The 25119-nt window shown below is 39.6% G+C and overlaps 1 protein-coding gene across 1 annotated transcript; it reads right to left on the bottom strand.

Annotated features, from left to right (window-relative positions):
* Window positions 1-1027: 1027 nt before the first annotated feature.
* On the bottom strand, window positions 1028-24114 carry LOC140238517 (uncharacterized). The gene is given in 19 exon segments (XM_072318420.1): window positions 1028-2511; window positions 3457-3692; window positions 4295-4486; window positions 4950-5066; window positions 5986-6171; window positions 6785-7069; window positions 8529-8717; window positions 9578-9859; window positions 11647-11934; window positions 12769-12849; window positions 12851-12909; window positions 13571-13739; window positions 14156-14407; window positions 15875-16138; window positions 16881-17168; window positions 17784-17931; window positions 20487-20689; window positions 21747-21917; window positions 23878-24114. Coding segments are annotated over 19 exon segments (5034 nt in total). The 5' UTR covers window positions 24100-24114; the 3' UTR covers window positions 1028-1109.
* Between the last annotated feature and the right edge of the window lie 1005 nt (window positions 24115-25119).

Genomic DNA, 25119 nt, shown 5'->3' with positions numbered 1-25119 from the left:
AACTTTAACAGTTAAAGAGAGTCTTGCACATACAGTTGAACCTCTATTATCCGGCCTCCCTTTATCCGGATCTCTCTATTATCCGGACGCAATCTTGCCGAGATTTTTTTTTTGAATAATTACGGGAAGAAAGGGGGATTCCCAACTCCTTGAGAACTCCTACCCAAACACACATGAATTACATATTACTTCCAATATGATTAACATACATTGCATCAAATTTCCTTCCAAATTGCTTACCTTCAGACATTTCAACATCCCGAAACATCCCCAAATGTAACAATGAAAAGGTTGCAGTATACACATTACTACATGTAGCACTACAATGGGCTACATCAGTACATGTGTATGTATATGTACATGTATAAAGCATTGAGTCTCCCGTATCCGGCCAAATCCCTTATCCGGATGAGCCCCGGTCCCGACTTGTCCGGATACGAGAGGTTCAACTGTACTCTTTAATACATGACCTCAAATTACCTTTGACATCATTACATGACCTCCGACAACACCATAACATTAAGATACCCCTAGTGCTTCTATCACCCAAGTGTGGCTGCCATTGCTGTAACAGTTGCCAAGTTATGCATCATAAGAGGGTCTTGCAGGTAAACTAACATTTGTGACAGACGACGGACGGACGACGGACGGACGACGGACGACAGACGGACGACGGACGGACGACGGACGGATGCCATTTGGATCCCTTAGTCTCGCCTTCACCTCCGGTGGGCGAGACAACAAAAAGTAGCAATAATATATCTAAACGGAAAGGAAAATATGTTATGCCAGGCATACATTATCAAGGTGAATAACTCATTTCAGTTTCAATACATGAACATTTTGCTCTGCCAATATTCATAACAAAGTTTAGTCTTGATAGATCATAAGATTTGAAAACATCAGCTGTTAGTTTAGTGATGAAAGACATAAGAAAATAATCGAATTCATAAAGAAACAGCCAACCTTCATGTAATAGTAAAGTTGCTATTACGTCAATTTTCTTTGAACATTACTGTATATTGGTGCAATTGAATGAGCCTCAAAAAATAGAGAAAGTATGTTTTGCATATTAGCATGTAAACTAATGATACAATCTTGAGCTTGACCTAATCTCTTCTTATGAGATAATTGAAGAGAACTGTGCTTGGAATGGATGGATCTTGAGTGTCCTTCCCAACAAGCTTCAGGTGGTAGTATCCAGGGTATTGAAGCTGGAGGGCAAAGGTCACAAAGCCATCTCCAAATTGGGGGCGGGCAAACTGGGTGGCATCCTCTCCCCTGCGGTACAGCATGTGCTGCATGAAGATGCGGTCTCGCGTGCCTACTGTGATCTCTGTGTCCACGTCGCTGGTTACGAAAAATGGATCGGGGTGCGTGAACGTGGACAGCCCCAGAGAGCTGAAGGCTTGGGAGGGGCCCCATGCCTCGTTGTTCAGTAGGGGCATTGGCTGCAGATTCTGCCGCACCCTGGAGGCCACCAAAAGGTAGCTGCAGAGGTGAGCCGGTTTGGGCAAGCCTGGATAGTGGACGTTGATATGGAGGGCATAGCGACCTGGATGGGGCGGGGTGACAGTGAAGACCAGTTCATCCTCAACATTGCGGCCGATGGCGTAGGGAAGCAGCTGCCTGTCGTCTATCCCGTGACAGGTCAGGTGGTGTGAGAAGCGCAGCTGTTGCTGCCGCTTGAAGCGGATATTGAAGTCGCTCCCATCATTAGATATGGCCACACTGGAGCGATGCGTGATCGGAACCAGTCCAGCATTCATGGTGCCAATGGGACCCCAATGGTCTGCTGGAGAGTATGGCAGGGGCTGGGTGTCGTTGCTTGGGGCGTGGCAACGGATGAGGTAGCGACATATCTCTGTGTGGCTTTCAAGGTTCAGCTCGCCATCCAGGTACTGCCGCTTGGCATAAATCACCAGATTGAAGTTGCCCGTCTCCGGAAATCGTATGAAACAGTCCATGGCGGTGTCGCTAATTTGATGGATGAACTCGTAGAGGTCAAAGGGTATACCATTTCTGGTTACATCCTGGTCATCCTCCATCCTGGAAAGTCGGCACGACAGAAGGAATCCCTGTGGACACTGCACATTGATACTCAGACTACCATGGAGGACATCAATAACTGCCATCTTCTGATTCATGAGGCCAAAGCCAAACTTGAAGAAGTCTGGTTTCAGGAGGACCTGGTTGTTGAACTGCTCCAAGGTGAGCGCATCTTTCAGAAGTTGCCACGCAGGGTCGTTGGGGAAGTGACTGTAGATGATCACATCCGGGTCAGCCAGGAAGTAATGCTCATCGTACTCAAAGCGGAAAGGGTCGTAGGTCACTGACCCGGCGATATGGGACACGCCCCAGTTGCAGTCAACGAAGTGCCAGAATCCATCGATGCGGACGGCATTCCAGGTGTGGTGGAAGTCCATCTCCTTTGGTGTAATGGACTGACCAGCACGGTACCCCTTGACTTTTGCAATGCCAACAATCTCAACACATTGGATCCCAATGAACCTGTATGATGAAAAACAAACAATCACCCATCATTACACCATTAACAGAAATACAGTTCCTCAAATGCCTACATCTCTATTTGTTTGCTCTGTACACAAATGGAACAAATGTGTATTATTCACAAATTTGTATTGAAAAATGAATAGCTCTTGCAGAGACTGATGTTCAAGATTTGTTACAAATAATATCCTTGCTGTTTCTATGGCCATGTCATACATCATCTTTTTTTTCTCATAAAATGCAACATTTTCAGATATTTCATAAACATCAAACAAATGATAACTCAGACAACTATGATATTGCAGCCTTTGGCTTTTCCTGAACTGACAATCTAACTCTTGAAGCTACATGCTTTGTTTTCTCAAAATACCAGTTAAAGGGGAAGGCTAGTAACTGATCAGTGGGAATCAGTGGAAATGCAGGGAGATGATTGTTCCAATCCTTATGGGATTCATTCAAGAGTTCATTGTATATCTATTGTTGTGTGAAAATGATTTGCTTCAGAACGGTCTCATATTCAAGTAATGTGCAGATTAATGCTCCGTCACTGACCAGGGACGCTAACCTGGAAGCATTAAACTGCACATTACTTGAATATGAGACCATTCTGAAGCAAATCATTTTCACACAACAATAGATATACAATGAACTCTTGAATGAATCCCATAAGGATTGGAACAATCATCTCCCAGCATTTCCACTGATTCCCACTGATCAGTTACTAGCCTTCCCCTTTAACTCTCAGGGGTACTTGTCTCTTTATTCTCCATCACAGACGGCGAGCTGAACTAAAATGACATTACAGACTCAGTACAGATATACTATGTGGTTTGCATATACTTGTATCTTGTGAAGCTGAGTGGTTTCAGAGACATCTTCACAGATACAATTATGTCAGCATTTAATTCTAACAGGCAAAAAATGATCTTTTATTCTCAATTATACCTGCACATCCTCATGAAGAGAGTCGAAAAGGTGATCTTCTTGTGATACAATCCCTTCAGGACTCCAAGGGGCGTGTCATCAATGACATCATTCAGGTCCATCTCGTCGCAGTTCTGTGCGGTGAGCCAGCGGAATATCAGACGTACCTTCTGCAGCTCGGTGGTGCCAAACTCGGTCAGTTCGTTGACCAGAGCTGAGAAAGTGGGCTGGGTTACCAGGCTGACCGTCTGTGCAAGCTAAAAGTGTCAAACAAACAGGGTAAAAAAGGACTCAAGATATGAATCTCTTCAATTTGCAGTAAACTACTGTCATAAAGAAGTCCTCGGGACCAGCAGTTTTCTTTAATAGTTATATTGAAATTCCATTATAATCGAACAAATGCAATAAAGAACAAAGAGCAGATAATTTGCGGTCTGAACTTTTATACTTCGTTGTAACCGGAATTTCATTATAACCAAGTTCATAATAACGGGAGTGCACTGTACCAGGTACCTCCATTTAAACATTTTAACTACCCTGACCATCCACAAAAAATTAATAAAATTAAGATATATAGATTGTATACTGGAACAGTAGTGCAGTACAGTTCAGATTTGCAACACATGTTAGCTGTAACAAAAAATAAACTACATTCCAAATTATATTTATCTTGTTTGAGTGGGCAAAATTGGGTGACTAATACAACATTAATTACAGTACACACATCAAGCTGAACAAGTTTTGAATTAAAGTAAGGAGGACAACCAAATTCTTGAAGATGACCTTGGGTAAACTCAGCATCCCCCTCCCCAACTGAGCAGAAGTTTCTTCAATATTCTGTACTGTGAAAATGCCTTACCCGAATGGCATGAGCATCGATCTGTCTGAAAATGGCTGGGTCAGTGTAGAGCTCCCTCTTGCGTTTGACAGGATACTCCTCCCGAAGGGGCACAATGACCACATCGTTGGACTGGGTGGGTGTGGTCCAGAGGGTGGTGGAAGCAAACTGGGTGGACTGGTACTCGCTGTTCAACCCTTGGAGATCTGATACCTGTGAACAGACAATCAATACATGACAGAAACAGTAGGAAAATAATGTAAAAAACAAAACAAAACTGTTAAGCACACCACAGTAGTATGAAGTTATGCTTTGACTTACACAAATATGGAGATACCAGACATTTTTATCCTCTTTTTTTAAGAGTATTATTGCAGACACATTTGCAGCCAATGTAGCAGGTAAATAGATCAAGAGCCATAATAATATTTCTTCATTTTCAAAATTTAATGGACATATATTGTACACTGCAACCATTATCATAATCATCTACCACACTAAGACATCAAAGACTACCACCTCCTTTTGCAAGAAAAGTGTCATCAAAGCATTTAATAAGTAATATCTAACTACATTCTGACATTAGCATGAGTCTTGGGTCTGAATCTTGAATCTCCTGATTGGGTGCCACGTCCTCTTCCACAGGATCATGGCATCTCGTTACCATGGTACTCACATCCTCCTCTTCACTCCCCGTTTCCTCATCACTGTCATCGACGACTTCAACCCTGTTTGTTACAGGATTACCCCTCATTCTGCGCCGGTTTGTGCGTTGTGCTGTCATTCTGTCAAACTGAAGAGAAAAGCACAGTCGTGTCAGAAACAAAAGGCTTTTGCAGGTAGATCTGGTGAAAAGTGGTTTTATTTCATCTTCAAAAGACTTTTTTCATCATCCCACAGCTCACTTAGAGGGAAACTCTAAATAATGATGATGATAATAATAACAATAATAATAATAATAATAATAATAATGATAATAATATAAAGAACATAAATGATAAGTATAAATAATATAAAGTATATCACAGCATTTATACAGAATGATAAAAAAACAACAATGATGATTGAATAGGATAAAGGGGATACACAAAGATAATTACATATAGAGAACTATTTGGGGGAAGAGATATAGTTTTCGGGAGTTTTTTTAAATTGATCGGTAGAGTTAGCTGCTTTAATGAAAGTGGGGATATTGTTCTACATGTATTCTTCTGATGCAGTCGTACTTAATGATTACATGCATTTCTATCATAACCTGGGTCATATGTACCAGAGAGAATGTAAAACAGTTATTCAATATACCGGCTGATCATTATGATACACTCCATCAAAATGGAACAGGTTAGCTTGCAAAGCATACCAATTTCTGGCAAATATGCCAAAACATATGCAAATTTTAGATTTGACGAGTGACAAAATGAATAACTGAAATAATAACTTCAGACAGGCTTTGATGTCTAGGGCTACTCTTACGACATAACAAGAAAGACAAGCCAACTAACCATGTACAAGAAGTAGAACAATAAAACAAACAAACAAACAAACAGAAAAAAAATATGGAAGAGAAAATGTGTCACATCTCTTTTCCCCCTCATCATTAAGTTATTCTGTCAGAGTAACCTTTTTTGAGAATAAGTTCTGAGAAAGCTATGTGGCTTCCTTATTTTTGAAGGACATAAGTATCGTGATGGTGAGTGTGGAATCACTTGTACCTGGTCCTCTAGAAGCTCATTCATGGTTGCCATGTTCTTCCTGTGTTCAGTCATCAGCCTCTCGTACTCTGCTTCGCCCAGCTGAGCTCTACGGCCATCAATGCTCGCTGCCATTGCCACGCTGTAGGCCTTGAGGTCATCCTCGAGGTCATCAAATTCCTCCTCATTAAGCTCAGTGTCCTTGTCCTAGAAAGTGATGGCACAAAAAGAATTTGCTTATTGGAGCTTAAAATAGCTGCATGCAGTTCTGACTCATCAAGTGAGGTCTATATATTTTTTCCATACAATTATGAATAACATATTGTTCTTGTTTTTTTTTTAATGGAAACTCTGACAGATGTGAATCTTCACTCGATAATCTTAAAATGTTTTTACTCTAAATAAAACGAGAACGACTGGCTATGAAGACTCCTCACAACTCAAAATTCATATTATGTCAAAACTGTGAAAGATTTGGATAGGTTGAAAGGAAAGATGAATCTTAATAAGAATGTATGAACAGATTTTCTTGAACATTCCTTCTTCACCAGGAGTTATCTATGAAAACAATATGATGGATTGAAGCTGGTTGAGAGTTATTAAAGCTGTCTTTCAACATATAACATGAAATACAGGATTTTAATTGGTTGAGAGTAATGGATGTCTTTGCTTTTTCAAACATTAATTTTGTGACTTCCATGCAAAATGTCGATGTCGAACGAAAGATAACTTTGCTCTGAACCAGTCACAATTCAGCATTCAAGGGACATTCAAGTTTTGATAGCATAAAGTGGTAGACTCAAGGATGAGAAACTCTTACCAACTTCTGCATCAGTCTCCTCCTCTCCTCCTCCTCATTCTCCATCATCCTCCGCCGCCTCCTCCGGGCTTCCAGCTTGTCCCGCAGGTGTGCCTCCTGCCTGACCTTTGACCTGTCTAGCCGCTTCCTCAGATCCTCCATCTCCTGCTGGTGCTGCTTCAGGAGGCGCTCGTATTCCTCCTTGGACATTCCCGACCTCTTGGCCTCCACATTGGCTTGGAAGGCAGCCTCCCGGACCCTGATCTCCTCCTCGAGGTCAGCAATCTCTTCATTTCGTCCCTTCCCCTGAAGAAGGGTGACAACATGTAGGGATATAAGCAAACACAGACATATAGCAACATATGAATGATTTTACATATACACTCAGCCAAAAAAGTAAGTTCCCCCCTAGCATTTTTGGATATATCTCAAAAAGTATTTTACAGATTTTCATAATGATATCTGGTAGCAATGATATGCCATCCATGTTATGAGTAATAAAATTCCCTATCCATTCCCACTTGAATTATGAAAATTGGTAAAATACTTTTTGAGATATATCCAAAAATGATAGGGGGGAACTTACTTTTTTGGTTGAGTGTATATATATATATATATGTATGTATATATATATGTATGTATGTATATATATATATATATATATATATATATATATATATATATATATATATATATATAACATATGTATATATATATATATATATATATATATATATATGAAGTGTTTGTTCGCAAAAACCTATAAGTCCATTTTTCAAGATTTTGAAGTACAGTCTCTGTCATAAAGTACAAAATAATACCTTTTAAATGATATATTGGTCACTACATATAAAGGTACATTTTTGAAGTTATGGTCAAAAGAAGCGAAAATTTTATTATTCTCTTTATTTTTCTTGACCTTTAATCGCAAATATCTCCATTTGGCAAATATGGACTTATCGGTATTTGCGAACAAACTCTTCATATATACAGTTATATACACACACATACATATATTGAATCAAATACTGTATACACCATATTCTTAGTGTGTCCAGTATCTGGTGAAGCAGGATTTTCAGACAAGTTCACTAGTAGTTAAATTTGTGATCATGGAATACAGGAGATATCTTATCAGCATTTTCTGCAATGATGGTATCAATGTTGAAAATATCAAATTTCTAAAGTTAAGTAAGAATGAATTCATGTAAATGAAAACCAAGCAATGCAAGAATACATACTTGTTGATGTAGATGGGGAAGTGTGCCTATCCATTAACACATATGGTGTGCCAAGACTTTGGTGTACTAAATTATCATCATACACTTTGTTCATGTACTGTTTACTGTGTACCAGTACATGGACTTGTAAACCGTATCAGGGCAATTTCCAATTACCCCCCCCCCCCCCCCCCCCTCCATGACAATTACCCCCCACAGCTAAATACTGGTTAGTGATAAGGTTGGAGTAAAAATTAGGGTTATGGTTAGGTTTAGGGTTAGAGTCTGGGTTTGAGTTAGGATTAGGTTCAGGATTAGGATAAGGGTTAGGGTCAAGGGAAGAGTCTGGGGTAATTGTCCACGGGGTTATTGCCCTAGAACCCTCATGAACGTCACAATCCTGTCAAGATCAGACTAAATACTTTCTTGTGTTTTTAAATTCATAAACTGCATCTGACTCCCAAGATTTGTGAAATTAAACTACCCCCTGTAAAGTATATGGTGTATACCATATCTGCTGTTTGAAACATTGTCATACAAATTACCTTGTCAAGCAGATTCTGTTCCAGAGCATCCATATTCTTTTTGTGGTCATCCAGCATTTTCTGGTACTCCTTGGCAGACACTTTCTTCTTCTTCTCCTGGATGTCGGTAAGAACCTCCTCGTCAAAAGTCAGGACATCCTCCAAGATGCTGTTGAACTCTTCTCGAGATAGTGGCTGGTCTTTGGCATTCTGAGAACAAGAAAACGAACAAATCGCAAGGAAATAATGGCCACCTGTGATAAAAATTGACTTACTTTCAAATTATGCTTGCATATGGCTTGGCAGACAGTTTGAGCATCCTCAAATTAGTTACAGGTATCAAAAATTAAATCAAGACAAACATCAAACATTACATTAATTTGTCTATCAATAACATTAATGTTTTGTTCATGAAATAAATATGTTTACAAAAACATACAGACACCATACATGAAGTTGTTGTTTGTGTTCTCTTTTTCATTCTTCTCATTTTACATGTGTTCTCTCAAAAGATAAAGTGATCAGTTCATCAGATATTCAATGATATATTCTTGATACCATGCAGTCATAACATGCAATGATAATATGCCTCAACTATGATTTTACATGAGTCATTGCATACAAACATAAAAATAATTTGTAACATACAATTACAGCATTATGGGCAGTCAAACCTGTTATCTTAAAATGCAATCTCAGAAGACAATTAAAGCATACCATCATGGCATTCAATGATATCATGCTGTCAGAACATCCAATTATTTCTGAAAATCACAACCTGCAATGATTGTATGCAATCGTAACATGCAGTCACAATAGGCAATCATAGCATGATCACATATTATTATGCAATCATAGCATGATCACATATCATTATGCAATCATAGCATAATCACATATTATGATGCAATCATAGCATTCAATCATGGCACAAATTCATGGCATGCAACCACAGAACACAATGTTCTCATAGCTAGCAAGCAGCAATGACAGCAATCATGCAATCATGACGTGCATTCACAGCATGCAATCATGGCATGCAGTCACACAGCTCTCATGGATGCACTCACCATCATCGCCATCAGCCTCCTCCTCTCCTCCTCCTCGCTCTCCCACATCTTCCTCCGCCTCCTGCGGGCGTCCAGCTTGTCCTGAAAGTGGGCATCCTGTCTGGCCCTGGCCCTGTCCAGTCTCTTCTGAAGGTCCTCCATCTCCTGGCGGTGCTGTGCAAGAAGTCGCTCGTACTCCTCCTTGGTCATCTCCGACTTCCGGGCTTCCAAGGTGGCGGCAAACACTGCCCTCTTTTGTTCTATCTCATTCTCAACCTGCTGCATATCTGCTGCATGCTGACTCTATACAATGGCCAAAAAACAAAAAACAAAAAGCAAAAACAAAGAGAAAAAAGAAGAGCTAAGATATCTTCATTCTAATGTGTGATTATATGTGCTGACAAGATAAATTTGGTTTGGACTCAACTTCCTTGTAGATTATCATTGTTCGTTTAGCAACAGATTCTGTCTCAGTACTCATGATGCAATCCCAGTATGTTTGGATTTGAGTGTGTTCCACATTGACAATATACAACATGTACAGGCACAATAAGAAAACGTAGAAAATAACAGCGAGAATATGCAGTGAGATTTGAACTTGATACAGTGATTTTCATTGCACTTGGAGTTCAGTTGTAGAGTACAGACTTGTGTAGATCAAGAAGAAAACAGAGGGTAGTTTTTGGTGAACTTGTCCTCATTCAATCTGACTTTTCTAAAGTTCAGTTTAGTCCAGCAGTTGTGCCACTGTATGTGGAAAATTAGACAGAAACAAGAAACTGGTAGCCCGGTAGTATGAGGTTAGAAAGTCGGCCAGATTTACTTGATCTGCGTTTGCTGCCCACTGGAGCACATTTGAAAACCAGGACAAGCATAGGTCTGTAGAATTCCCCTTTAGTGAATATGTGCATCGAAGAGGACACTCATCGGTAAGGTCTGGATCCAGATGATCGAGACTCTTCGGCTGTGTGTATACTTACATTGTAAAGATGGTTTAAAGCAGTACACAATTCTTTAAAGATTCTAACTCAAATAAATCTGACTTAACCCTAACTGCACTGGGGGGGGGGGGGGCTGGGAGGCCCCCCCCCTCCATACTTTTGGCGATTGCATCGCGACTGCTGGGAATTTCGGATTCTCGCTTCATGACATTTTCCCCTGAAGTCTTGCGCACATTTTGATACCACATTTGTCCATATCGGACCTACCTAGGGGGTGTTATGGGCCAATTAGTATGCGCATGTCATTAAAACGGCTAATCGCTGCATATATTTGTGTACTGTTACATACTGTCAATAGACCATGGCTTGCATTACTTTATAAATTTTGCTCAGGAATTGGTTTTCCACTTGGTTCATGCTTCTATATTGTTCTGAAATAAATTGGGCAAAGTTTAGAAACAATGATATACATAAGGAATATAAAACAATAGAAAACATAAGAAATAAAAACAATACAAAACATAACAAAAAAGTTGTTTTTTTCTCGTTTTTTTCTCTCTCTGATTTATTTCACATTTGGGAAACATTATTCTTCATTATTACACAGTTTTCACGTAATTTTGTACTTGTTTACGCTGAAATTATGAAAATATCCCCCAAATGCATAAAATATGCAGTATGAATAATTAATTAGCTAATTATGCAAAAAAAATGCATAATTGATTAAAATCAATTACACCATCAGATTCAGCACGCGAAGATCTATCAGCATGCAAATTTTCAAGTTCATCGGACATTGCGTTTCCGAGATCAATGGGGGGGGGGGGCCCTGCCAGGCCCCCCCCCCCCCCCCCCCCCCCCCCCAGTATTTTCATGGAGCCAAATAGCCCAGTAAAGTAAGGGTTAAGCCAACCTTCCCATTGCATAGCATCCACATGCTACCCGGGCCCTGTTGCATAAAAGTCCAGATCAAACATAAAACAGAAAAATCAAACACAAGTCTCTGAATAATGGATTCTGATTGGTTGATACCTGATGAGTTATGTTTGATTTTCTGGCTTATGTTTTATTGCATCTTTTGATGCAACAGGGCCCAGGTCTTTTATTTCACAGGGAACATAACTAAATGCGAATGCTGAGGAATTTTACCTTGACTGATGCAGCAGAGTCAGGCCTCCTGAATCGCCTCGCGGCCATCTTGTTCTTTAACTCCTGCTCCATCCTCATCCGCTCCAGCTCTAGTCTTCGGTTCAGACCCTGCATGTTTCTCTTGTGGTCGTCCAGGAACTTCTGGTAGTCTGCCTGGGACATCTCCTTCTTGGCCGACTTCTGCCGCCGCTTGAAGTCCGCCTCCTTCTCGTCGGTAATAATTTGCAGCTGCTTGATCTCCTCGGCAGACATTGCTGGTTCATCCTCCCCGATATGGCTGTCTCCGTGCTATACAATGAATGGTCATGAATTATACTAATCATACACATACATTAAAAAGGCGATGGTATCCATCAGAGGAATTTACAGATTCAACAGTTCTAAACATTGTTCGGGAGGCACCTTAACACAATCATCTCTGCTGTGTGACTGAGAAAGGCTACTTGCCCTGTCTTTGGCATGAAATAACATTTTTTTTTTCAACACAACATTTTCTTTACAAGACTTCATATAAAATTTTTGTTGTTGATCTGTGTGTCATGAAATAACATTATTTTTTTTCAACACTATACATTTTCTTTACATGACTTCATACAAAATTTTTGTTGTTGATCTGTGTGCACAACAATAAAAGAAATCCTGATTATGTAAAGTTCATGACGATTGAGCTAGCCATGATTTGACTTATTTTTGTTTGAATGCCTGCCTTCAAACAAATTTTCCTGACCCCTCCCCTCCCCCCCCCCAAAAAAAAAAAAGAAAAAAAAAAAAAAAAAGAAAAGATGGTCTGGGCTGCCTATGGCTGTCAAAGAATTCAAATACTGTTAAAGTGGACATTTTTGTATGAGTAATTTTTCACACTCGGGCGAAGATGAATTTCACATGTATTTAATTCTGTGGAATCAGGACATTAATTACTGGAAAATATGGCATGCAAAAATATTAGCATGCTTTTATTTGGAAGTTACCTTCTGGTTGGGTCAAATGCACAAAAATTTCCATACCTCGAAAATTTCCACTCTTACAGTACACTTTTAGTCTACTAAGAACTTGTGGGTATTGCATCTAAAAAGTACAGCACTGAATGAGTCTGAAGCCTTGCACATGTTGTATTTGAATCACCTTCTTCCGTCTAGCCTGGTGTTTGGCCATGAGGGCAGCCTTCATCCTGGCTTTCTCCAGGTCCAGCTGTAGCTGCATCTCCCTCCATTTCCTGCCGGTGCTGGTCGATGAACTTTTGAGCCTCTGCCTTCGACTTTGTGGCTGTGTAATGTGTCCAAATACAGAATTTTCTTTCATTCTATACCAAGTACATAGAAGCTCAATCACACGAGAGATTGTCAACATTTCGAATAAATTTTGTTACAGATGATATGGATTATCACAAAGTGCAAGAATTAAATCTGCATGCCTATTCCTTTCATGGACAGGTGCAAATACAGTGATGAACGTTGCTGAATTTTGGATTGTTTATTCCATGTAAAAGTGCACATTTTATAAGCCTATTCATGAGGAAAGAGACTTTAAGTAGGTGTAAAACTTCCAGATGGAACGATTCATGCAGCTGTACAAAGGATGTATTATGACACTGCTATAAGCAGACTTGAGTATGTACTGATGATTCCCTGATTATACAGTGTATGTCATGAGTTGTTACACAGCTGAACATATAGAAGGAATATGTGACCACATGTCTACAGCTAGAATTGTCTAAAGTTGAGTCCTTATTCATTGCACACCTAGAGCATAAGAACTTTCCAACACCACTGCATGCACCAAAGCAACATGCAAGAGCCATCAAATATGAACAGACACACAAAATATACATTATGAAAACAGACATAAAATCAGAAAACAGCACACAAACAAACAAATTAAACAAACAGACAGACAAATGACAATCAAAGAGATAGGATCCACTCACATCTTATCTCTGGCAGCATCTTGCTAAAGGTCATCTGCTTCTTGCTGATGGCCAGCTGGAGCTCTTTGATCTCATCCGCATCCATTGCTGTGGAAACCGCTGGATCTGTCGCCAGTTCCTCAGGGTCCGACATAGTAAGCATCTGCGCCTCAATCTTGGTTATCAGTGCCTGTAAATAAGTTGGAACGGATGAGAAATTTCAAATATCATTGCAGCATTGGTAGATCCTTTTTTATGAACCCATGCATTTAGTTGTAACCTTGCCATACCAAAGTTGGTTAAGCCCCTCCCAAATTTGACCCATGTAGCTTCATAGGTTCACTTGGCACTCTTGAAAAGCAATCCACTTTGTGATTGTGCCTACCTTGCAAATAATTACCATTATGATTTTCAAAGAAGATATGAATGATGAATAAGAAGATTCAATACACACGGAACACCCAAAAATACACAACATTTCAACAGTTCTACCCACAAAAAATCTTCTGTAGTTGGAGGATTACACAATCCTGATTGTACTGTGAATTAGTTTTAGCATACACCCACAAAAAATGAATACACACAAGCATCGGACAATTAACCGACCTCCTGTTCTTTCTTGTCAGCCCTCTTAGCCCGTCTGGCGGCCAGTTTGTCCAGCAGGCGTTGCTGCTGCCGGTCCCTCTGTACATCCAGCTTGTGCTGGAGCTCAGCCAGCTCCTGCTTGTGTGCGGCGATGAGGCGGCGATATTCCTCCTCTGACATCGAGCCCCGCCGCTCTTTCATCTCGGCTTCAAACTGCTGCTGTCTCTGTCTCAGCTCTGCCTCCAGGCGTTGAAGCTCGGCAGCAGTCATTTCCTGAGAGAGATCAAGGTGAAAGGCCCAAAATCTTTATTTTCCAACATTTGTGAGATGCAAGAGAGAATAACTATTGCTATTCACATCATATATAAAAGCTACACAAAATAGCCATATTCTGAAAGCGTTTATGACGGCTATAAATATTCATACCCTCTTTGCTACTGAATCATTTATACACTATATGTGACCCGCTACAACAAAAGGATCCTAAAGTCACTGACGGCCGAGAAGAGAAAATCGAGTTTGAAGTCACATCATCAAAATTGGTTAAAACAATCGGATTTCTGTTTTCGGCATAATTTGTAGTCTAACGTTTTGTCTATCATCTGCCGAAATTTCGAAGCTAAATGATCAACGGAAAGGCAAGAAATTAGCATTTTTCTGGGCCATGATTTTCTGACTTTCAATGTAAGAGAAACGTACCCGAAGATTTGGATTTAGCGCGGCAGCTAGACTCCGCCCCTAGCAACGAGGGAGTGATCTTATTGGTCAGTGTGTGGCATCCTGATTACTGATTGGTCGTGCGTAGACCGCTGGCGCTAAGCTTGACTGAACATGGCGGAGGTCGCTAGGCGCGTGCCTTCTATTGCCAAGCGGTGAAAACTAACCTGTCTCGCCTCCCCATGATCATGATAGCATCGGAAGGACAACTTAGAAGGCGTTATTTTTTTTAAATTGTTGATCTAGGGAGTATATAAATAGAAATGTAATTACTAATTTGTAATTTGATGATTGAATTATGTTCATATTATTTTTTTATTGTTTATCATTAATAGTGATAATTATTTTAGTAATAATTCTTTGTATATTTTAAGCTTTTCAATGTTTAAGTTAAGTGTATTTTGTAGGAGATTCAATTTTCTTGTTTTATATGAATTAATAATCATGATTGTATCTTTTATCTTTGTAAACATGTGCAATTCAGCCACTGGCTGCGATACATGATTGAATAAAACCTTTATTGAATTGAATTGAATTGAATTGAAACTCTGATTTCCTCAACCACTTGACATGACATGCTCTGATAAAATCATCGATATCTCTGCAACCGAGTACTTTTATGAGTTGTGCTGTATATGAAATTAAAGAAGAAGAGTACGGAAATAGTATCATGCCATTTTCAGAAAATTGTCCTCCCCCGACTTTTGGATCCTTTTGTTGTAGCGGGTCACATATACAGTCATTCTCATTGACATTCAAAATACCATGTTGTGATGACATGTGATATTTATTCCTATTCTGCTTTGTCCTGTCAAATACATCTAGTAAACATGTTAACTGCACATTCCTTCATACTAGTCTCTTACTCATTAAGGTAAATACACAATTGATAGTTATGGAGTAAAATCTATTCTAACAAGTATCTGGCCTTACATTATATTACTCCAAAAGATTATGTGTCTTTACTGTCTTTTTTTTTTCAGTAATTGAGCACATGCATGAACACTGATCTCATTTACAAACCTTTTCTGTGTTTTCTGCCTGTCTGCGACTGAGTCGAGCATTCAGTTTGTCTTGTAGGTTCTGCTGCTGGCGCATGTGCTGGAGATTCAGCCTGCCGGAGAGCTCCTCGATCTCGCGCTTGTGCTGCGCCAGGAGACGTTGGTACTCTTCTGCTCGAAGTTCATTCTTCTTGCTCTCGACCTCCCTTTGGAAAGTAGCTTCCTTGGCTGCTATGTCTGCCTGTACCTGCTCGGCTGTGGGTGTGTTGGCAGCACTGTCCATTTCCTGCAGCAGTAAAGTTACATTGCCACTGCATTGATAAAACATTGGACCTCATACATTCAATTGCATCAAATCTATGTACAAGTATGTGACAGGAAGATTGTGCCTAATTATATTGCAGCAAAGTATGAGACAGGGGCTGATATTGATCACAGTCTATGATATAGGCACTCTTCTGCTTATCATCTGACACATTAATGTTTATTTATGATAATAATAACAAAGACAATTATGATGCAATTGTGGTGCCTAGGCAGGGGCGGATCCAGAAATTCTGTAAAGAGGGGGCGCCTTTACTATTTAATTAAAAGGGGGGGGGGTGCATGCACCCCACCCCCAATTTTTTGTTCAACATTTCTTTTGTGTCCACAAAAAATAAAGGGGGGCCGTGCCTGGTGCACCCCCACCTGGATCCGCCACTGCTAGGTACCATCTCTAAAAATATGTCAAATTCCATATCATTCCTCCACTTTGGTTCACAACGAAGTGAATAAAGATGAATTTGTGAAACATTTTGCCATCTTCCCACTATTAAAAAGAAAATTAACAGCAGTTGGCACTTTGAGTGAAGACGACATCAGCCATTCACATACAAAATTGTCAAGGAAACTGGAAAAGCAAACTAAGAGAAGGGCGCCACAATCAATGAAGAGAAGAAGCACTTGCTGATCATGAATGGCCAAAAGCTGGACCATTTTGTGAGTACCAGTACTCTGACAATTCTTGTAGAGGGTAAGTTTCGCACCTCTCTTTGTCGTTTCTTCTCAGCAGCCTGCTTGGCCTTCCGATGACGCTGCTTGGCTCTCAGCCTGTTCTGTAAGTCCTGCTGTCTCTGTTCCTTCTCCCGTCTCAGCTCCTCTTCCAGGACTGCCATCTGCTTCTTGTAAGCCTCCATGATCTTCTCGGACTCGTTGGAGCCACCACCACCATCCCCCTGGCTCCCAACACTCTCCTGGGCGGCCTCCATCTTGGCTCGCTGCTGGGCTATCTGCTCCTGCAGCTCCTGGTAGCGGGCTGTGTTTGCTAGCTCAAGCTGTGAATGTGGCAATTGAGAAATCCTGTACTCTGTGTAACTATTCAATAAGAGATATGCATCCACTTAGAAGAAAGGTTGATTTGTCATGCATGAATATCTAGCCTACAGAAATATTACAAAGAAGAAAATTTGTAACACACTTGTCTACATTATTAAATGCAATGTGCTTTTACTATAGAGACTGCTTTAGATACACTGAATATGCTCACATTTCATTGTCCTTAGACTAATTGTAAATTTTGCTGTGACTAATACAGATGAAAATAACTGATTTGTTAAAAATAATTTCTGTATGGCTGGCCAGTTACAAAACTTCTACTAAATTTACAAAGGCAACATGAGTAGAAGCATTTCTATACATATACACACTAACAATAAGACACATTATGATTGAATGCAGTGGCGGATCCAGGGAGGACCGCAACCGGCGCACGCCCCCCCCCTTCATTCTTTGTTGAAACATGAGAAATAAAAAAAATGGGGGGAGGGGTGCGTGCACCACCCTTTAATTTTGTAAACGCGCCCCCTCTTTACGGAATTTCTGGATCCGCCCCTGGAATGCGAGTCTGTTTATCACATTAACATCTAAAGGAAAAAACAAAGAAGACTTACGCTGCCCCCTAATCCATCGCCATCTTGTTCAGTAAAGGCCTGTTTGGCTTTCCTTCTCTTCTTGCGTTCAGCAACCTTCGAGGCGAGGGAAAATTTCTGTCGCTCTTTTTCTTTCTCTCTCAGCAAGTTCATCAAGTCTACTTCTTGTCTGGAGTGGGGAAAAACAAGACAGACTATCAATATTACAGAGACTCCAACCCCAAGCGCCTTCTGATCCAGAGATTCTCCCGCCCGAAACCCCTAGCAAACGGGAGACTCCAAGTTGATGTGTGCGAAGCGCGAAGTTCCTAGGGTTCTAGATGTTCTCTGGTGCTATCTAAGGCTGATTTTTTTCAACATACGATAGCAATAAGTAAGAAATCCTTTCCACCGGGAGACACAGAGCCAGGGCGTGAGAAATCAAATCTCAAGTGGAAGAACAGGAGATTTTGCAAAAATGGGCTTTCGGCGGGAGATCTCCCGTCGAAAACAGGAGAGTTGGAGTCTCTGATATTAGAAGATAATTATATATATTTCATATATTACAGGGCAATATATGTTTTATAAAGCTCCATTGGGTGGAAAAAACAATTATGCCATGATGTGCAGGAATTTCCGTTCTTAATCATTTCTCTTTCTAAATGTTCAGTGTTTGTCATAAGCTCCAATCTATCTATCTATCTATCTGTTTATCTACCTATCGTTTTGTATCTTTTGCTTCGACATCTTCTATAATCACTCTCTTTCAGAACTGAGTAAAGACTACATTTTAAGTTGTGCTTTTTGTGAAAAGCTTTAATAATACTATCCTTCTCACATATACATGTAGTTTGCAGTCATCTGCCCATACTCCTGGGGAAGAGTGTGGCATGCTCGCCACGAATGCCTCTTTTAGTTGACTCTTTAGAACTCGTTCCTTAGAGATAGAATTGTAAGTTGTGCTTATATTCAAATTCATAAAATTCTTCCGACAAGATGTTTTCATTGCAACTGATTGACAAACTGCCCTACATCAACGTAAATAAAGCACTGAATTGATCAGGGCTACTAAACCACTGCTCAATTTAGTGATTATTTACATTGATGTAGGGCAATTCGTTAATCAGTTGCACAGTTGTGCTTTTTTGACAAACTTTAATATCATAGGCTGAAAACCAAAAGGACAAAGGGGTATTGAGTTTTTGGTATCAATGCTGTAGAGCTCAATCTCCTCTATATTATGGTGTAAATTTTAAATCATTTTCATTTACAGTAAAATTTTAAGAATCGAAACCACAAGAGTTCTATACAAGCATATAAAAAAAAAAGGTAATCCAACTTTGGAGGATCACCATTTCATAATTTCCAGCAATGGAGAGTGCAATGTTAGTTGTGAGGAAAGAGAAACTCATCTTCTTTTTATCGATACCTAATTATGCTGAAAATTGTCATGCATGACTGAACAAATAAACTTTAAAGACAACAATGCCAAATTACACTTTTTCCAGGTTTGAGTGTTATCATGGAGGAACAATGCATGTCTCGCTGAATGGATGGGATCTCTCAATGAAAGTGGTAACATTAACAGGCCAGCCTGCATGACTGCAGGTATGAGTTAAGGTTTAGTGTTTAGGGTTTCCTCTAACATTTTATGGTTCATAACCTTTTAACATTGGCACGCACCTGTCCGATAACGTGGTCACTCCTACTAAGGCAAATCCACACAGTAAATTTTTCCCTGTCCATATTCAACACATAGCTCACAGTGCCAAACCAAGTCTTGAATGTGAAGAGAGAAAATGGATAATGGTTCATCCTTTGTGGGAGTGACAAAGTTATCAACAACGGTGGCCATATTGAAGATTACGGACCATAAAAGGTTAGAAAAAGCCCTAAACACAAACCTGCAGTCACGCGGGCTGCCCTGTTAGTGTTACCCCTTTCATTGAGAGATCCAATCCATTCAGTGAGACATACATTGTTTCTTTATGATAACACTTAAGCTTGGAAAAAGTGTAATTTGTCATTGTTGTCTTTAGAGTTCATGTGCTCAGTCATGCATGACATTTGTCAACATAATTAGGTATCAATGGAAAGAAGAAGAGTTCCTCTTTCCTCACAACTAACACTGCACTCTCCGGAGCGGACAATTATGAAATGGTAGCCCTCCAAAGTTGGATTACCTTTTTTTGATACGCACTGTATTTCAAACAATACTTATAAATCTACCCACTTTTGATTAAATAAACTTTTTATTTTACGAAAAATTACTGTTCGTTTTCATTTACATTCAAATCTTAGAACACGATTTCACCCGTCTGGTTCTCAGCTGATATTATCAACAATCTCACCTATGGTTAGCAATAATATGCTCATACTCCTGGGGGGATAGTGTGGCACATTTGCTGCGGAGTGCCTCATTCAGTTAACTCTTTAGAACTCACAGCTAAGTATTGCTTGTATGTTGTACTTTTCTTTTTGGAAAAACATAACATTTTATGAAATTTGGTGAAAATGACTTCCTTTGATTTATGGTCAAAAAATTGGTGAAGTGAGAAGTGATGTCCTGTCCAAATCCTAACTGTCTTACCCCCAAAATGAAGCCACTATGGCATGTCCAAGGAAAGGCTAGCCCATACGCTATAGTGCCTTGGCCGCCATGTTTTTTGGCTCTCCTGAACATTCAACATTTTGTGGATATGAGGTCTTGTCGCTCCAGCGACGATATACTATCATCAATCTCACCTATGGTTAGCAATCATTTGCTCATACTCCCGGGGGGATAGTGTGGCATGTTTGCTGCGGAGTGCCTCCTTCAGTCGACTCTTCCGGTCCCCGGACGAAGCGTCACTGTCCGTCAGGTCAATCCCTCGGCTGCTCTTCTTCTTGGGCTGGTCACCAATATCTTGTATGACCTCCTCCCACTCCACATCATCGTTGCAGTCATTCTGTGACAACCAGCAGAGGTGTCAGAGGTTAAAGTCACCAATATATCTTTCTCCTCTTTTTTTTTTGACAAAATACTTCAGACTGATACCATCTGGTCGAAAATCTGACTGATAGATTACATATAATTTGACATACAATTTAATCATTAATTAGGTTCTCATTTGCACTCTGTAACAACACCAAGTTTTCAAGTTTGTGAACCATAGATCAATTTTTCTGTTCACCAAGCATTATTGGTCATGGTGCATAATACTAATTGGCTGAAATCCGGTGCAAGGCATTGAAGCCACATTCCATGAAACGCCAGAAGGTCACTGTCATACTTCAGCTCATTCTAGAGCTCTTTGAAAAACTGCACTCACTACAGTAACACTTAAAATGCTTCCAACTATTGGTTACTAGATACTGTAAAAGTGGCCATTTTCACATGAGTAATTTTTCTCCACCCAGATGGGCAAGATGAATTCTGAACTCCACTGAATCAAAATATGAACTACTACTACATATAACAAGCAAAAATTGTGTGCGCTTTTAGAATTTTAGCACTAGTTTCATGTTACCTAAAAGGCATGAAAATTTTCAGACTCTGAAAATGTCCACTTTTATAGCATATTGCAACACTGATCATCTTGGCATCAACACATCTTGACTTTATACTAATCCATTACAGGAGAGATGCTGTATATGCCATATTATTATGCTTAATATTTGGCAATTATGGGGACTTGCAAGACAATTTAATGAAAGGCTGAATTTGTAATTGTTGACAACAATACTGGGATGAGAAATTATCTCTTTTAGGAAGAAAATGAGAAATTTACATTGTGTCTACACATGTACGAAGGCAATATTTTGGATGTTGTTTATACTGTGAATGAGTCAACTCAGCTTAGCTCCTATAATTATATCACACAGGTATCTATACTAGAGATAAATTAATAAACAGAGAAAACAAACTCACAAGTAATAAAGCTTGGAAAAAGTGCTTTGGCAATTGCACCTACTGACATCTACAAGTCTGCAAATGAAACATAATATAATATAAATTTGACATACTGAATCTTTCAGCTGGATGACAAGTGGCTCGCCACTGGATTTGGAAGCCATTTTGGAATCTCCTCCCTCCTCCTCAGCAACAGTTTCAATGTTCTGGACGGTCAGTGATGCAGCGTTGGCGAGGTAGGATGAGAAATCTCCACTAGCACCATCACCTGAAGCTTCAAATGTCTGTGAAGCAGACGAGCCACAGACAAGGAAGAAACGTTGATGTTTTACAAGCTTCCACTGAGGTGAACAAACAGGCTACACATACAGCGTACAGTACATGCTCACATGCCAAGTCAATAATACATTCTTAGTACAGTGAATGTTCGTAAAATGAACACTGATTCCTTTGCAATGATGCAATCTCTCAGTCGATAATACGAAAACTTGCTGAAATCTCGACTAGACTCCACAGAGGACATTATGCACATCATCTAAGAATGAAGTCACACATTGAACGTTGATCGGGCAAGTGTCTGTGAGACCATGGCCATCAAGTTAAGCATTGTATACAGTGCTGATTAATAGCCATGGATACCAGTGGTGGGAGGGGCTTAATGGAAACACTCTGCTCTTATTGCACCTTTAACACACGTCACATGACACGGCTAATAAATTTAAGATCGATTGTGACTGAATCTTTCAAGATCTCTAACTTAGATATATGTGCATTATGGTTTATACCATATAAACAATAAAATGTTCCACTCATGATAAACATATTTTGTCACGGTGTCTGACATTAATTTTCTGTGCAGAAGAGCAATTTTTTAACATTATTTGAAAAAAAAAAATGGCTTGGATTACGTTTGGTACAACAAAACTGAATCCATTCATTTTGGTCAGCCAGTATTGAAGCGAAGTGATATCACAAAAGCCACTTGCTAAGTAAACACAGACTTTGCTGTACACTGCGACAAGCATAATCAGGTAATCTGAGACCATTGTTCACACATATTCAGGAAATTACTGCCACGAGCAAAGTCCAATATGAAGCATGTACTCAATGTCAGCAATATAAGATCCACCAATAACTACAGAACAGAGACAGTGAAATTTGACATTTACATAGCTGTCAGAACATCACAGGGATATTAAAATCTTCATTTGATGTGCATGTAAAGTGATATAGAATTAAGGCAATTTAGGTTCATTAGGCAGATTACCATCTCACAGGTCACTATGTCTCAATCTTGTATGAAATAACAAAGAAACTGCTTTACAATGTATGTGCCTACTATGTTTTGCAGTGGCAGATCCAGAGGGGGCGCACCGGGCACGCGCCCCCTTTATTTTTTGTTAAAACAACAGAAATAAAAGAAAAAAAAATGGGGGGGGGGGGCATGCTTCCCCCACCCCTGTGTGGAATTTCTGGATCCACCCCTGTTTTGTTCCTTCTACTGCTGAATGCAAGCAATATGTGTTTCATCTAAAAGTATAAATGTTACATTTCACACCACCTAATAACCTTACACTGAAGATATGAGGGATGTAAATGAAATTTAATAGAGTAAACATAATGTGATGATTGCTTCAAAATTGTTGTCAGTTGTTCCTCAAAAGAAATACATGTCAAGACTAGAGGCATTAAATATGGTCTGTCTGACAATATCTAATGAAAACCTTCACTGGGTTCATTCAATAATTTATTCCTTCTTTTTTTCACACGTTTGAAATAATTGCATCGATTATTTTCTCCTCATTCATGGTCCCATTTGACATAGAGACTTAAAAAACAAGGCACAGTGCATGCAAACTATCAACACTGAAACATGGATCTAGGAATCTGTCAACATTAGCATTAACATTCTACTGGTATTGAAAAACTTCACAACTTTCCCTACACCTAGAAATTTCACTTCATTCATCTATAGATTTTTTTTTTTCAATCCTTTGAACAAGCACTATCATAGAGTCTCTTTTCATGTTGTTCTGATCGAATGTAAAGCACCAGTTTTTTTTTTGCTAGATGATAATATGTGTACTTTTATATTTGCATGTAAAGATTGTACTATGAAATGTAGATTTAAAAATTCTAGTGCTACAACTTCAAATCTCCTGTTTGACCTTGACTGGATTGACAGACTGTAGAAAGTAAAACCAAAGTCATCAAAATAATCAAAAGTCATCAAAATCTTCATACCCCAATGCTCTCATCTCCCATTTGGAGGCTAAATTTGTTCGGTCCAATCTCCTTGACGACCGCTTGGCCTGAGCCTTTAGGGGGCGGAGTCTGGCTGAGCTGCCCAGTTATCTTGACTGGCTCCGCCTGGTTGGGAACCACCACCTCGGCGACCACAACATTGTTCTTGGGCCCGCCCTTTGGGGTGGTGCCACTTTTAGTCTTAGAGCTACCAGACCCCATGGTTATCTCTGTTGACTGCCATGTCTGAAATAAAATGGAAGAATTAGAAACCAAGCAGAATAGTTAGTAGAATGACAAACACAGTGAGATAATTTCTCTCAGGGAAATGGAAATCAACAAAAGTCAAACATAAATTTGATGGATGATAAAACTACTTTATGTTTCAATATATCTACTGACAAGGAATTGAATTTTCAAGGAAGCAATTAGCCTTTTCACACACAAATATAAAATGCAAACAATCAAAGTATTTACTATTTATTATCATTATCATTAGTACTATTTTTCTCTTTTTTTTGGGGGGGGGGGGGGAAGGGGGTCATTGACCAAATATGGACATGGAGCATAAAATGATGACCTGGGTGTTATAAGAAACCACTTGCAACATTCTGTGCACAATGGCATAAACAACACTTACCTGTGTGGTAGATGTAACTGATAGTTTATAATGGCAGTGTATGCATCAAAAGAATATCGAATGATATTTCTAATTATGTTATTTTTTATGATAAATTTTATCACAGACAAAATTGTAATAGAAAAAATAGATTCTATTGCAGAGGTGGCTTATGCCTTTACATTAACGTAATGACTTGATACAACAGGCTACACAAAACTGTCATTTTACAGGCATATTCCTGCAAATACAATGCCCAACAAAATGCCCCGGGCAGTTAATGGTTGATGATGCATTGTAGTTAGATGCCCTGTAAAACCAAAAAGTGTTTCTTCTCAATTTCTGTTTGCCTGTCTGTCTGTCTCTCGCAAACGAGATTAGACAAGTATGTCTAAATCAGTCATGTCAACTTTCTGAATCTCAACTGCTAACAAATGTCAAAAGTGCCACACTTAAACCTAGGAACTACCGCTACATTAATTCCTATATTTTAAACATTGAGAAGAGACTATTACAAGACCGCTGGTCACATGATTGGACGTTAACTTGGTACATAGGCTAAAATTTCTCCACTGATTGGTTTGCAGTTAATTGCTGCATGTAAAAGCAGGTGGCCACTGCAC

The sequence above is a fragment of the Diadema setosum genome, chromosome 15, assembly GCF_964275005.1.
Source record: "Diadema setosum chromosome 15, eeDiaSeto1, whole genome shotgun sequence".
NCBI classification, from domain to species: domain Eukaryota; kingdom Metazoa; phylum Echinodermata; class Echinoidea; order Diadematoida; family Diadematidae; genus Diadema; species Diadema setosum.
This window is presented reverse-complemented; position numbering and strand designations above follow the sequence as displayed.